At 40.3% G+C, this 16844-nt stretch overlaps 1 protein-coding gene across 2 annotated transcripts in view; it reads left to right on the top strand.

Moving 5' to 3' along the window:
* LOC118235160 (CUB and sushi domain-containing protein 3-like) overlaps positions 1 to 16844 on the top strand; it is a 211847-nt gene that overhangs the window by 64602 nt on the left and 130401 nt on the right. For both annotated transcript variants that reach the window (XM_035432226.1, XM_035432235.1), the window contains exons 15-17: positions 10787 to 10903; positions 11571 to 11786; positions 14595 to 14783. In XM_035432226.1, coding sequence (XP_035288117.1) covers positions 10787 to 10903; positions 11571 to 11786; positions 14595 to 14783 — 522 coding nt within the window. The remainder of the gene's footprint in view (positions 1 to 10786; positions 10904 to 11570; positions 11787 to 14594; positions 14784 to 16844) is intronic.

Below are 16844 nucleotides of genomic sequence, written 5' to 3'. Positions count from 1 at the left end.
AGCTCAATTAGTTTTTCTGAGCCTGGCTTTGCAGTGAGCCTCATAGCTGCATTGGACCCTATGTCCAATTCAGATGAATTAGATTATTTGCTTGCTTCACCAGGGTGGCTAGAATAGTTTTTATTTCAGACCCTTTCAGTAAACTATACATTTGCTGATCTGTTTATATCAAGAGGCTTGATGAAGGTATAATGGCATTTCCCCATCAAGGGAAACTCGCAACCCCCCAAGTCAAAAAAGTTTGTGTTAGTATTCATCCCTGTCCCTGCTGTCCCAATTTAAAATGTCCAGTTCCTGTTCAGTTAATTATTTCTAGATCCAGAAACAGTTCACTGAACAACTAGTGTACCTTATTTCATTAGCATAGTAATTGGTAGTATTACTGATTTATTTATTAAAAATTTCTTTCTAAAATATACCAAGATTTTAAAGACCATTAACAGCAAATGACAGATACCTATAAAAGCTCATCAAACCTCATATGCGCAAGTGGGCGGTTGTACCTATTTTCAGTGCCGGTAGTGGGAAACTCCATGGGCAACTTTCTCACCGAGCCATTCAGCAGTGTTCAATAATTAGATGTTACTTTTTCAAAACTGACCATGTGGTGGGAGGATATGCTTTCTGTTCTGTATGTCTACTCTGCTATACTTGGCCTGTGCTGTCCAACCACTGAAAACTACCAAGAATTCCTATTCCTGTTATTCACTCCCCATTTTGTTGCTCCTGTCCTCATTTAGCTGCAGGTCTGTAAGTGCGATGATATTGACAACCTCTTATTAGCCACTTATTCAAAATGATGTGCATAAAAACTGGACATCGGGAAAGTGTGATCTACCCTAATATAAATACCCTGAGTATTTAACCTTATATGGGAAGGCCATGCATTTGTGGATTTTTAAAAAACATACGCAAGTTTAATTGTTTTTTTGTTTTTTTGTCAGATACATCCCTCTCTGATTCCCTGGCTATTCTTAATGAATATGGTTCTTAAACAATTATGGTTATGATCAATTTTACCACTATTTGAGATAATTAATCAATCATCTCTTACTTCAGATGTTGCTTTAGTTTAATAGCAATTTTAGACAAATTTTATTTAAGAAATTTCAGTGAGATGACCAAAACAGGCCATTCAGTCCATTTAGGCTTGTAATTTTTCATAATGTTAAGATAAGTCTAGGCGGTCTTCATTGACAACTATCTGTGTAAAGAAATAAAAAATCCTACTATCAGTGCAAAAACTTGTAAGTAATTTCCTCATATATTTACATTCCATTTTTATACATGTAAAAACTTTGATCGAATTCTCCCTTAGTTCTATTTGGTTAGGATACAATGTTTCCTGTCTTGAGTGGCAAATGACTTCTTTCAAAAAGTATGATCTACAACGTAAACAGTGTGTAATTAGAGTTCCATTTGAATAGATATGAAGTCCATTGTCTATACTTGGTGAATTATTAAGAACTTTGCAGTCATCATGAGGCAGTAGTGTGTGTGGTACCTGTTGATAAATAGAGGCAATGAATTGCGAGCTCTGATGATTTTTAGCAGGCACGATGACACTGAGAAAAACATCTCACCGATTAACCTTTTGAATTGCATTCTTTATTTTCACAAATGACACTGTGTTTACTGAACTGACAACATGAAAGTAAAATACACTCTTAGGTTTTTTTTGTTTTGTTGTTGTTGGCCCACACACACACATGCACACACACGCATAGACACACACATGCGCACGCACACTCACACTCACACACGTACATGCGCATCAGAAAATTTTTAAATATTTCAGCAGACAAAAGGGGAATGCTCACCTAACAGATATATGAACTCAAGGCTAATTTGTGAAGCAGCACATTAGATGGTTGAAACACACGCATGATGAATGAAAAATGTACATATAGTAAATCATCACTGTACATACAGTATATATGGAATTTTGATTTGTGTTGTAAGCAGTGATTATTTCACATGACAACAAAGTGCAGTATACGTACATCAACTATTCATTCTAATTTTATCACTCTAGACTTTCTGTGGGGCCTTGTGCTCTTAAAAATACCAAAAGAAAAAATGTAATCAAAAGAAATCACAATTGAAAAAAAAATGGAAATAGATAAATCTGAAACCTGTGAACTATCTGAAGAAATAGATACTGTAAGATTATATTCCCCTCTTAATGTCATGACCCCTGTTAACCTGGATGTCCAAATCCACTGAACATCTAATTTAACTTTGGGAATTGTGCTTAATCCTTGGGTCAAATAAACCAGAAACCTGCTTTGTGAAATGCTGTTAGAGCAGAAAATGAATATGAAACGAAAATTGATTTTATTTCATTTTTGAACAGCTTACTCAGTTTTTTTTTTTTTCCGCTGTGTACAGTACTACTGATATATTCAAATTCAAATTCAAATTGCTTTATTGGCAGGAAATACATAGGTACATATTGCCAAAGCATCATAAATCATTTCAAAATACATATTTACAGTGGAATACTAATAATGAACATTCTATTAAAATAAATTAAATTAAAAAAAAAAAAAAAAAAAAAAAAAAAAAAAAAAAAAAAAAAAATATATATATATATATATATATATATATATTTTATTATTATTATTTTTATTATTATTATTGTTATTAATAAAATAAAATAAAATAAATAAATAGATAATTATAATTATGTACAATGGTCACTCAGTGTCCCTCAGGTTATGGCAAGCTGCGACATATTGAGCCGCAATTGGGGCTGTTGGTCCTTGTCCTAATAGGACTGCACACTTTTCGTTCTTTGATAAAGAATGGAAGTTATGTATAATTTCTGAAAATTTTTGGTAATATATTTTTCTAATATTTGTATATTTTGTACAATTTAGGAGGAAGTGCATCTCTGTCTCAACCTCTCCTGTCTTACAGTGACCACATATTCGTTTTTCTTTTGGTAACCATGAATTTCTGTGTCTGCCTTTTTCAATTTCAAGGGTGTGGTCACTGAGTCTGTATTTGGTCAGGATCCGTCTCTGCTTTGTATCTCTGACAGAGAAGAGATACTCTGCTGGAGTATAATCTTTTTTCAGGGTTCGATAGCAATTTAGTCGACTTTGTGTTTTGGTTTCTTTATCCCAATGTTCCAAATACAAATTTTTTGTTTGTTGCATAATTTGGGTTATTCTGATTTGCGGCTGGTAAGCAGTGCTGGTCTGAGCGTGATGCAGGTTAGTTTGGGTTATAGAATTAGTAAGCTTCAGTACCAGCTGACTGAGGGGACTCTTTTCTGGGTTCAGTTCTTGGGATTTTAGCGCTTTAAATTGTAGCGTGTTATTGGGACTTGATTTGAGATGTATCCAGAATTTTAGAGCTCTTTTTTGTATATTTATTACCAATGGGAATCGGCCTAATTCTGCCCTACATGCGTTGTTAGGTGTTTTCCTTTGTATTTGCAAGATATTTCTGCAGAATTCAGTATGTAGGGATTCAATTGGATTCTTGTCCCATGCAGTGTAGTCTTGCTGACTGAGTGGACCCCAGACCTCACTTCCATAAAGCGCAATAGGCTGAATTACACTGTCAAATAATTTGGACCAGATTCTAATTGGGATATTTAGTTTGAAAAGTTGTCTTTTTATTGCATATGTTGCTCTTCGAGCTTTTTCTTTTAATGCATTTACTGCCATGCGGAAACTTCCTGATGCAGTGATAGTCAGACCAAGGTAGGTATAATTCATAGTGTGCTCTAGGGCGGTGTTACCTAGAGTTAATTTGTATCTGTTTTCCTGACATCTGGGCTTCTTTTGAAAAATCATGATTTTTGTCTTTTTAAAATTTACTGCCTGGGCCCAGTTCTGGCAGTATTGCTGAAGAAGATCTAGGTGTTGCTGTAACCCTTTTTCTGTGGGTGACAGCAGGACCAGATCATCTGCATAAAGCAAACATTTGATTTCTTTGTCACACAGTGTGAGACCAGGAGCTGCAGACTGTTCCAACAACACCGCTAACTCATTAATGTATATATTGAACAATGCTGGACTGAGGTTACAGCCCTGTCTCACACCACGTCCTTGCGTGAAGAACTCTGTTCTTTTATTGCCAATTCGTACCGCACACTTGTTTCCTGTATACATAGATTTAAATATGTCATAAACTTTACCCCCTACACCACTTTGAATAATTTTATAGAATAGGCCATGGTGCCAAATAGAATCAAAGGCTTTTTTGAAGTCAATGAAACATCCAAAAATTTTTCCATTTTTTGTTTGGTGTACATGTTTATTTATTAGGGTGTGTAGGGTGTAAATATGATCAGTTGTACGGTGGTTTGGTAGAAAGCCAATCTGACTCTTACTCAAGACATTGTGCTCGTTAAGGAAGTTTAAAAGTCTTGTATTAAGAATGCTGCAAAATAACTTCCCCAGATTACTGCTTACACAAATGCCTCGGTAATTATTAGGGTCCAATTTGTCTCCACTTTTGTGAATCGGGGATATAAGCCCCTGGTTCCAGATGTCAGGAAAGCAGCCAGAGCTCAGTACCAGGTTGAATAACTTCAGCACAGCCTTCTGCAGCTCAGTAGTGCTGTGTTTTAGCATCTCATTTCTGATGCTGTCAGGACCACAAGCTTTTTTTGGTTTTAAAGACTGGAGTTTTTCAGTCAGTTCTAGCAATGAGATTGGGTTATCTAATGGATTTTGATTGTTTTTAATTGTTGATTCAAGGTGGTTTAGTTTGTCTTTAATTATATTCTGATTATATTTTAAGTCTTTTTGCGGGATATCTTTGTATAGATTCTCAAAATAGTCTTTCCAAATGGTTCCATCTTGTACAGCCAATTCTTGTGGTGCTGTTGTGCTCAAGTTATTCCACATATCCCAGAACTGATTTTGATTGATTGATTCTTCAATTTCGATTAGTTGTTTATTGATGTAGCTTTGTTTCTTTATTTTTAGGGTTTGTTTGTATTGTTTAAGTATTTCACAATACTTGAGGCGTAAATCTTGGTTATCCTGCTGTTTATGTTTTTGGTTTGATATTTGTCTCAGTTTTTTTCTTATATCTTTGCATTCTGAATCAAACCATTTTTCAGTAGGTTTTTGTTTCACATTTTTATGCTTTGTTTTTAGAAGGCTGGCATCAATTGCTGCTTTGTAAAAAATACAATTAATGTCATTAACTGCCAGATTAATTCCTTCATTATTATTCTGGTAATGTGTGTTGTTAAAAATGTTAATAGTGTTAGTTAATTCATTTGAACTGATTGCTTTGATATATTTATCTTTGCTGTCTTGTGCCCATCTGTATGATTGGGTGAGATTGTAGAGCTTACTGGGCTGTTTTTCAGATTTTTTCATATGTACAGTTTTTTTCAGGAACACATTTATTTGATTGTGGTCTGAGAGGGGAGTTTGCTGCCTGACAGTAAATGCACTGATAGAGGAGGGGTCCATGTCAGTGATTGCATAATCAACTACACTACTCCCAAGAGCTGAAGAATACGTGAACCGCCCTAAGGAGTCCCCTCTGATCCTGCCATTAAGGATATACAGACCTAAGGCTTGACAGAGATGCACTAACTCTCTTCCATTCTTGTTCACTATTTTGTCTGAGTTGTTTCTTTTTATTTGTGTGGGTGTGAGGTGCAGAGGGGTCTGTCCAAACACATGATTATTTCCTTTTGACTCTATGCAGTCATTTTCTGTGCCTGTGCGGGCATTAAAGTCTCCACAGATCATCACATTTCCCTGGGCCTGGAAATGGACAATTTCTGTGTGGAGGGTGTTGAAGAACTCCTCAGTGAAGTAGGGAGACTCTGATGGAGGAGTGTAGGCTGCACACAAATATATGTTTTTGTCACAGATGCCAATAGATTTATTTATTTTTAACCATATGTGTGTCCTTCCTTGTTGGACAGTTGTGATGTGCTTAGCGAGATCCCCTCTGTACCACACTATTATTCCTCCCGAGTCTCTGCCATGCCGCACAGTGCTCAGCTTCCAGGAGGGTACTATGATTTGATTGTATCCTGAGGGGCACTGAGTGAGCACATCAGTGCGACACCAAGTTTCTAACAGAATTACAATATCAATATTGTCTATGTTTTTTAAAAATTCAGGATCTGTACTTTTTAATCCAAAAGCTGTGGAGTACAAACCCTGCAGATTCCATGAACTAATTCTAAATGATCTCATTTTCAAATCAACAAATAAACATTATATAATCCTAAGTATAATAACAATGTATCTAACACAAATGTTTTTATTCTTCATATTATTAGTTGCATTTATTTACTTATGATAGTTATAGTTAGTATTTATTTACTTATGATAATTTACTTATTTAGTTATAATAATTAATGAAAAACACCGTTGTGCCAGGTTTTTCTCCCTACCCTGTTGGTTGGTTGTACCCAGTCTGCTGCAGAGGATCCCCAGCAGGTGTTTAATTTCTCCAAGTTCTGATGGGGCGGGGGGGGGGGGGTCTGGAGGGGGGGGGGGGGTGGTGGAGGAGGGGGGGGTTATGACAGGGTTGCAGCATAGCACCCTGGTGCTCAGTGTGTGGGGTGCTGGGGTGGTGAGGGGGGAAAGGAGGACGAGCAGAATAGTGTGGTCTCTGTGGAGCTCGGGGTCTGTGGGTAGGGGGGTGCAGTTGCATTCTTTGGCACCCCCCTGTTGGTGGTACCCTGAAACTGCAGGGTTAGTTCAGCAGTCTGCTGCAGAGGATCCCCAGCAGGTGTTTAATTTCTCCAAGTTCTGACGGGGCAGGTGGGGTGGGTGGAACAGGGGGTTTTGACAGGGCTGCAGCATAGCTTTGGGGCTGCTGCTGTACAGGGGCTCTGCTGGTGGGGCGGGGCTGGTGCTCAGGGTGTGGGGTGCTGGGGTGGTGTGGGGGGAAAGGACGATGAGCAGAATAGTGTGGTCTCTGTGGAGCTTGGGGTGTGTGGGTAGGGGGGTGCGGCTGCATTCTCTGGCGTCCTCTGTTGGCAGAGATGTAAGGCAGGACTGTTGGGTTGCGTCCCAGGGCTGCATCTTTTAGGGTTTTAGCGAAAATTTTGACCCCCTCCTGGTTTAAATGGAGTCCATCATAGAGATGCCAGGAGCGGATGGTGGAGTGGTGTGCCAGGTGCACATTTGGTAGTGTAGCACAGCCCCGGGCGATCTCTGAGTTTATCTCCTGCAGGATGTGTGGAGGTGTATCTGTTCTGGGCAGCAGTGTGGACATGACAACTCGTGAGTGGGGAAACTCTTGTGCTGCTCTTTCTGCCACCTTCCACACTGCTCTGGCAGTTTTGTGGTGCATGTTGGGCAGGTCGTTGGTGCCAGTGTGCACCACGATGCAGGAAGGCTTTCCCAGTTTGTCTTTCTTCAGCAGGTCCATGGCCCTTGCTGTGTTGCTGCAGCGGATTGCCTGGACTTCTTGACCAGGGAATAGCCTCTTTGCTTCCAGGAATTTTCCATTTGAGTCCATGAGCAGGACTACCTGTGCCTGGGGCTTTTCAGTCTTGTTGCTGGAAGGAGGTTGTGTGTCTGAGGGTGGCTGGTTCTCTGGGTGATGTTGTGTGTTGGGAACAGCAGGGCTGTCTGTCGGGTGTGTGTGACTCTCCTGTGTGACAGGTAGTGTGGTAGTGCCAGAGTGTTCAGGTATGGCTGACGGCAGCTGTGTGTCAGTGTCAGGGGGAAGGACTGTGTTTTTGGGGGGAGAGCAGTGTGTGTCTGTGTCTGTGGAGCAGGTGTGGGTTGGGCAGGGGGTTGCAGTGTGTCCCCGGAGGTGCTCTTTCAGGTCCTGCAGCTCTCTGGAGAAGGCCCTCTCCCTGTGCAGCGCGTCTTCCTTCACTTTGGCCAGCTGAGCTCTCAGGGCCTGGTTGTCTTGCCGCAGCTCAGCCATCTCTGCACTCAGCTCCTTAATGGCAAGGCGGCATTCACTCCGCATCTGGGTGACATCATCTCTCAGGAGCTGGACTGAGCTGGTTTCAGACAGCCTGGACAGGGTGTGCTCTCTGAATTCAACAAATTCCAACTCCAGCAGGGCTAGGCTCTCTGCGATGTGTTGAGAGTGGGGACTGAGTGTGGGGGGGTCAGGGACTGGTAGGCTGTCTGTGGGGTTTGAGGGCTCAGTGTCTTCCTCTTTATCTTCTTCCTCACTGTCAATTGCTGTGGCCTTCTCACTCTCTACTTTTCTTTTTAGCTGTAAAAATGTTTCCTCAAAGGAGTGGAAGCTGGCTTCACTCCCTTGGATGAGTACAGTGCCATTGTTATATATATTTACAGTCATTATAGGGCTGTCAAGGTCTGCATCCTCATGGATGGTGATTTGGCTGCCATGACCAATGCCTCTTCTTTTAATGAAGGGATAGGTCTTACATAGGACTGCTTTCCACACATGGTTACGTTGTGTGTAGAAGATTAGGTTGGTTTTAACATTTAGGTCTTTAAGTTTGGTCATGTCTGCGTACAGGCACTCAGGATTGTCACTCAATAGAGTGAGTTTATAACTCTTCCTGGCCTGGGCACCCTTGAGTTCCGCTGGGTAAATGATCTCCATGGCAACCATGGCAACAAATGTAACAATGCTTATAATTCTAATCAAAACCAACAGTCAATTGTCAACTGAAAACTTAACTGTCAATTGTACTGTAAATTGTAATTTGTGATCAAAAATGTTGATCAAAACTTATTAATTAATTATAAAGACTGCACTAAAATGAGCTTTTATATAAAATTAGCTTTTACATAAATGTACTGTCCCTACCTTTTGTTCTTGTGCGTCTTTATAGTGTCTTTGTCCCTATTTGTTTTGTCTTTTTTCTCCTTCATATATTATTAATATTCTGTTTATTATTTTTGGTTGTTTCCTTTTTGTTTTATATATCTGTCTTCTTGTTTACAGTCCTTTTCTTTTTCCTATCTTTGCCTTTCTTTTCCTTGTCTTTTCCTTGTCCTCTTGTTGTTCTTTGCCTTTTTGTTTGGTTATTGTGATTTTGTTCCTTAAATCTGCTTCTTTTTAAAAATGTTTAAAAGTTGTAGTTCTCTCAAAAGTTTTTTTTTTTTGGTTGAAATGCAGTTCAATTACAGTATACAACTTGTGTTATATTAGATTTGTGTTATATAAGCATTTTTCTCTACTTAGGATTAAAAAATGTAAAAAAATGTTTTTGTTTAGCAGGAGCACATAAATGCTGCTGCCATCATGCTGCTCTGCTTCGGAATCTACTGATATATATACTGATATATCTGTCTCTTAATGCAGGCAGAAAAAGACAAAGCCTTATTCTATCTACTTCTTAAAGTCATGACAAAACAGTTTTAACCTCTCCAAACACACCATTACTCTCACTGATCCATGTACTGTATAGACCGTTTCAGCAAAATTACAGTATAAACTCTATGCAGCCTTAATCATTCTTTTGCTCGTGCACCAACCTTGGCAGCCTGCAAGCTCAGTCAATGCAAAGCCCGCATGACAAGCCTTGGTCGTACACCAGCTGCATATTCCCTGTGACTCGTATACAGCACTGCAGCACTGTATGCAAACATCCGAGAGATTAAAATTGATCTTGCATGACTGCTTTCATCCATCTATTGAGTGGTGCTATGGAGGCATTAAGACACTGTCAGGATGGGTAACACCAGATTGAGCAGCTTTGTGGAGTTGAATTGAGCATCCTGAGAGATGAACATTAATTGTGCATGAATACGCTGATCCATCCATTCAGTGGTTGTAAAGAAGTGAGACACTAACAAGATAAGAAGAGCCTGATTGTGCTGTTGTTTGTTGTGCAGCTGATATACATTGACAGGACTTGCTGAAGGGCAACTGATCCTAAATGTGCATCAGTGAATGAATCGATATTTTTATTGGTGACGCTGAAAAAATGAGACAGAAGTGCAACGGGTAGCAATAAATTAATCTTTATTTATTTATTTATTTATTTATTTTGCAATAGCAAGAAGATGTGCAGACCAACCAGGTACACAATAAATACGTATCAAGTGGAAAAATAGCAAAAATCTAAGAGCTCTTCTTTAGAGTACTTGTAGTATAACCATTATACTTAGGAGTGAGGTATTAATGCATACTTACGTGCGTTAATAGTATGCACATAGTGCTGAACAGCAGATGAATAAGCACAGAACACCATTACCTCGTAATACCATCACCATGATGTAGTACTGTAAAGTGTACAATAAGAACCGGCCTGGAAGCTCAGAGTTTGTAGCCTTAAATCCCAAATGTGACACTGCTGTTGTGCTGTTGAAAAAGAGCACTTACAGTTATGTGAATTGCTTCTGTAAATATCTATCTGTGTAAATAGATGATTTGATGAAAAGATGAAATATGTTCTAGTCTCCCTGGGTCAGTGCATGGACTAAACAAGTTAAATAATGTAAACCAACATGGTGATACAACACAGTGCAGTGGGTGAGTGCTGCTCAGTTGACAGTGCTGGTGTAGGCTGCCGTAGGAGGATTTGGCTTGATAGTTTGTGATATGGTCGTGTTACTGATTCCATTCATATTTATGTTGCTTTTGTTATGATCTCCATGGTCGTGCGAGATATTACCTTTGTTTTTTATTAAAATCACTTCTAAAAAAAATAGTGCCCTTTCCATGGATTGCAGATGACGAAACAAAACATATTTTAGCTATTGTTGTTTATTTATTAGTATACTGTACCTATCTTTAATTTCTAATAATAATAATTTCATGATCAATTATGCTCTGTTGTCAGAGCCATGTTTCGTTTGCTTCAAGAAAAAAACCCGCTGTTCTTTCACCCGTCTTCTTACAGCTCTCTGTGGCGGTGACATCAGAGGCCCCAGTGGAACCATTCTGTCCCCTGGATACCCCGAGTTGTACCCCAGCTCCCTAAACTGCACCTGGACGGTGGAGGTTAGCCACGGAAAAGGTAGCAGTAATGCTCCTCCTGTGTTGCAGGCATAGATAACACCGGGCTTCTGTCAGGGCAGAGCTGGAGTAGGATGGGTTTTCAGGTTGTGTAATTGTTGTTCTCTGTTCTCGGTCCCGTACTGAAATGGAGCAGTGCTTGCTTTGTGTGCTGGGGGGAGAAAGGGTTGGCGTCGGACGGTGTAGCCAATCAGCCATGCATGCCATGACTTGAAAAAGCAAGCAAACCTAATTGGTGATTAAAATTTGTCAGCACATCTGCCAGCAGTACAGGAAGCGCATGATGAACATGGATATAGTGGCACATCTCTAGGATCCCTCAAGGGAAAGTTGGCTGATAGAATTTTAATTTGCTAGGGCCGCGTGCATGGATACTAAGATTGTCATTGTATGTCTTTGGACAGTAGTCTGTATTGAAACTTAAGCTTATTCTGTTTTATTTAAATACCCGGCCTTGTTATAAATGACCTCTCCTTTATAATATATGCATTGTGATGTTATCACCAGTCCACATTTCACTGCTGCAGTTTAATGTTGTTTCATCGCCGTTCCTGATGAACATGAAAATCGGGCTCTTGGAAACAAAAGGATTCTTTGCAAGCCATTCAAGTGCACTTGATTGCATTCTGATCATGTGTAGGCCTAACAGTTTGTTTTTCTCCCGATAGGAGTTCATTTCACCTTTCACAGCTTCCATTTGGAAGATCACCATGACTACTTATTGATCACAGAAAATGGCAGCTTCACTCATCCACTGGCACGACTCACAGGCTCCGTACGGCCTTCTGCGGTTAACGCCGGGCTCTACGGGAACTTCAAAGCTCAGCTGCGCTTCATTTCCGATTTCTCCATATCGTTCGAAGGATTCAACATCACGTTCTCAGGTAAAGGAGATGTTTCATTTCATCAGCATATATTTAATCTGTGTTGCAGTCTGAATCAGGGAGGGCTTCGCTGTGAGGTACAGGATGTGCAACTTAGCGAAGCTGTACAGGTTGGCTTTCATCCGGAAGGAGACGTGCTGGGATCTGTCAGGAACGCTGTATGTCAGAGAGAGAAAATGAGAGGTTACAGTGCCATCACATTGACAGCGCTATGGAACCCATGTGGGGCCCAAAAACAAAGTGTTGGTGAAGGACAGAAATGCAACAAGGTTCCAAATCCTATGCTGGCACTTTTATCAAATCAGCATGCCATCATTTTATTTATTATATATTGCAGTATTATGAATTCTGTGAGGTACTTTTTGCTGTTTTTCATAACTCAACCCTCCCTCCAGTTATATTTTATTTTCGTATTTGCACATCTTTCACATTAAGTAATGCACGATGAACAGGACCTTGAGGCTTATATACCTGGTGGGAGAAAAGAAGGGTAGTGGGCTAGAGATCAACCTTCTCTTGAGAACCAGGAGACAAAGGACCATTTAACCCAGAACAGTCAACCCAGCCGCTGCCAGTTTTTCCCCAGCAGATCAGTGAGGATTATGAGGGAGGGGAGCTATTTTGGATAATCACCACGAGAGATACTTGCCTCCACTGTTATAATCTGTCAATGCTCATGTTGAAAAGGAGGACAAATGGCTCGCTCAAATCTACGGCCTTTATTCAAGCTGTGATTGCAGAGCCTAATGTTCCGCTGGCCTCCTGCCACTCACCAGATGTCCCTCTTCTTTTCGCGAGCCTCTTTGATCAGATTCACGCGTTCCCTGTCACAGCTCTGTCATTCGTCATCGAGCAGGTCTCGGTTCATGAAATCTCAGTTCATCTGGGTTGACCCTCTCAAGTCATTCTCGGCTTGGGTTCCCCACGTGGACGCAGAGGTGGGAACGCGTCGAGATGCTCTTCACGGCGTGCCGCTTGGCGTGTGGCGTGTCATTGATGCCCGTCCTGAACGGAGCACTGTCAGAGCAGGGGCCTGCTTTAGATCTTATCTCTGCCGAGTTCCCGTGCACTCAGAGCAGTCTTTAAGGTCACAGAAGAAGGATTGCAATCGGTGATGTGCAGCAGAGCAATTTTTCATAATTCCTCTGGAGTGTGACTTCGAGCGTTGAGAAACACTGTCCATTCATCATGACAGCTATTTATCTTTACTGTTGCCGACCTCATCCTGTTATTGAGTACAGATCATAAAATAAGTACCAGGTATGTCCCTGAATCATCAGTAAAATGAAAAAATAAATAAAAATGAACAGGAAAACCTTGCTGGTTATAAATGCTGATCTCATCCCCGTTTTACCTTGGAATAGTTACTTTCAGCATTCAAAGCTTTCCTACAGTTATTTGGAAAAACACACAAGGGAATGCAATGGCTTCTGTTGTCCTTTCCCTGCTGAAGTGTGATTCCTGTGGGAGTCATTAAAAATGTATTGACAAGAAATAATTTTTCATAACTGTGTAAAAAAAATTCCCCAGATTCTGAGGACATCTGCTGTATGTCTTTTTTGAAAATGTCAGTGGTTTACAGCTACCATTTAGCTTATTATTTTCTAAAAATCATTTTCCAATTTTCTCTCCAATTTGGAATCACCAGTCTTGTCACTCGAGTCACCACAGTTCCAGTTGCACCCAAGGAGCTATGCAATTGAAGCATGTGCACTACTCCAATACATTTTCCAATGAGGAAGTGGGGAAGTGATTATTTTACCCTCCACCAGCCAAACGATGCACTGTAGCAGAGCTAGTGTCGATTGATAAAGCATTGTGTCTCTCACAACAACAAGCCTGTGGGTGCCTAGCGTGTCGTTCGGAGAAAGCAATTCAATGGTTGCCAGAGGAATGCTTGCTGATGTAACCCACCCTGGCTCTGGTTAGACGCCCTGCCATTCTGGACTCCTGGTCACAGGTAGCTAATGACATATGAGAGTCCCAAAGCAGCTAGCATGCAGTGTGGCTCCGCTTGTGCTTGTGACAAGCCCTTTTGAGCCATTTGGGAACCTCATTATTTAGCATATTTGAGTGTGTGCCCTGCGTTTAATGGGTGTCAGAAGTGAAGCCTCTTGAGAGTAACCTCCAGGGGCAGTGAAAAAAATGAAACCTTAGCTGGCTAGAAAGTTGAGGAGGGCTTCTGCTGGGTTACTGTTAGAATGGACCAATGAGTAAAAGAAAAGACGCTATGCACAAGGTGCAAAAGTTATTTTTAATTGCTGAAAATAATTCATACTGCTGATATGAGACAAAGGGACATGTCTTGGTACTATTGTACAAGCACACAATATGGGAGAGTCAACAACATGTGATATCATAAATGAAATCAAAGATAATGGGTGCATGAAAAGGGAACATATTGTGCAGCAAGCCAATGTAAAAAAGTGTTGTACTGAGATCCTTATTACTGCATGTTTAATTATTGGCTATTATAATATCCTCTTTTAAAATTAAGACTCTTGTACTGTAAATTTGTATTCCAATCAATTAAAGATTCTAACTCTTAAAACTGATGTAACTTTATAATTATTTTCTATTTTTATATTTTTTATTTATCTAAGGTAAGTAGGTGAGATATAAGCATAAAAAAGCACTGCAAACTGTATAGTTCTTATGGCTGCCCAAGGCGTACATGATGAGAATCTCACTGCTTGCTGTGTCTTATTCCTAATGTATAAACACACAGTATGCTTTATCAATGTAGTTTCAGCAATGTTGCTATATACTGCAGTATTATGTATAATATCATAATATCATTGTTCCCAGAATATGACTTGGAGCCATGCGAGGACCCTGGAATGCCTAGGTTTGGCTGGCGCATGGGCCACAGCTTTGGTGTGGGAGACGCGCTCAGGTTCTCCTGCAACGCAGGCTACCGCCTGGAGGGGGTGCCAGAGGTTGTGTGCCTGGGGGGTGGACGGCGCATGTGGAGTGCACCTCTGCCAAGGTGTGTGGGTACGTGGTGAGCTGCTTTCATTCGTTTCAACATTAGTCACTGTCTCTCTGTAGGGTCTGTGGGCAGGCACCTTCAACACTGGTGCAGTGCAGAGGCAGTGGTAGCAGCAACACTAGCCATCAGCTTAGTTTATCTTAAGAGAGAAGTTCTCTTCGATACAAAAAAGTGCCTACATAAAAGGTGACCGTACCTCTGGTACACAGGAGGCAACAGAACACCAAAAAGAGAAATGTACTCCCCTTAGTCAAGTCAGGTCCTGTACAGGATAGCAGAAATTTGATAAATATAGACAGTGCATGTTAATGTTGATTGCTAATTGTGGTACATTTTGGATATGAAAATAAGTCAACACTGTTACACCAAAAAAGAATAATTTTAATTAAATTCTGTGGTTATGCATTATTATGTATGAATACACAGCCATATTATGTCATATCTGTTTATTCCCTGAATAGTACTATATTTATGTCATCCAGATCCAGATCATTATTAGCCCATTTTTCATAAATTTGGACTTATTGGACTACATAAATGTATGGTAATAGCAGTACAGCCTCCTGCCCCCACAGAAAAATGATTTGGTATATCAAAAAATCAGGCTGATTTTCATTTCTTTTCTTTTTTTTTTTTTTTTTTTAGCTGTTTTTAGTTCACACTGAGGTGTGCAAAAACTGCTGAGTTTCCTTCCAGGCACATTTCTAGAAGCATCACTCAGTGTCTCGCCCACCGTGGGCTTGTATTTCTGAGCGCTGGAACGTGTGCAGAGGAGCTCCATATTTCCATGTTCCCTTGTTTTGAACAAACACACACACACACACACACACACACGCTCACACACCCCACACCCCTCCCAACCCTGTAAGTCTTGACACAAAGGAAGGAGAGAAGGGTGTGTGTGTGTGGAATTTTAATCATACTTTGCGCACTTCAGAATTCAGTTTCCCTGATTATCTGCTTGGGTAATTTTTGACTTTTGACCCAAAACTGCTGCAGTGCAGAGTCCTGTTCCCCGTCTGGGCTGATTCATTTGGATCAGCGGGTCATATTCCAGGCCTGTTCCATCTAGGAGGAGTTTCACTCGGGAGATTGCATCTGCCTCTCTGCATCATCCAGGATGGATTCGTTTTTTTCTGCATATCCATTCTCTTATGCTCGTAGTTACAAGCGCTTCTATTTTCTACTGTATTGCGAAGGAATCATAACTCACTGGAGACTGTTTTTCAACATGGGAGCTCAGTCCGGGAGAATTATTTACCTGCCGAAGGTGGTCTGTAATGAAAAGGTTGTTCTTCACCACTAATGCCATCGTGTTTTTAAAATGAGATTCCAGTCTTTGAGCTGCCCACCCTGCCTGTGCTGAGATTGTAGAAGAAATGGAAAGGCATTTCCAAATGCTAGCTCAAAGGTTTGAAATGCTTTATGAGAGTGAGAACGCGAGAGACACAGAGAGATAGAGAGATCCATGCTTATTAGCAAATGATAAGCCCTTAAGGTGTGATCTTGTCAGTAAAATTATTTCAAACATAGACAGTACCATTTCATTATCATTTAGTAATTAAAATGATATATAATTACATTCTGAGGTGGGAATACCATTCATGGACCTATGAATGGATTACTTTTATATTTATGTTGCACATGTAAACCTTCAATTTTGATACAAATTTTCAAGCTTACCTTGGAATGTTGTATTTTCATTAGCTCGATTGTGATGAAACTGATATACTGAGCAAGCAAAGGTATCACCATTGCAGGTCAAATGATATAAGCCTGCTGGATGAATACTCTTTCTTTCTCTATCAGAGAATTAGCTGTGCTTCTCATTGTGGTTCTCCCATACCACGATTGTCAGGAATTTCAGGTCATTGCACAGGTCAGGCATTGAGTTTCATTTAAACCCTTTCTACAATAGAATAATAAGTAATTTCACTTTAGATGCAAACAGATTTATTTTCAGACATATTTATTTAAATTATTGAATAAAACCTTCCACATGCATGTGTTCCACATCCAAGTCTCTATTCAGCATGAACGTAAACAGTATTTATTGTTGATTTTCT

This window comes from Anguilla anguilla, chromosome 1 (genome assembly GCF_013347855.1).
Source record: "Anguilla anguilla isolate fAngAng1 chromosome 1, fAngAng1.pri, whole genome shotgun sequence".
Taxonomy (NCBI): Eukaryota; Metazoa; Chordata; class Actinopteri; order Anguilliformes; family Anguillidae; genus Anguilla; species Anguilla anguilla.
This window is presented reverse-complemented; position numbering and strand designations above follow the sequence as displayed.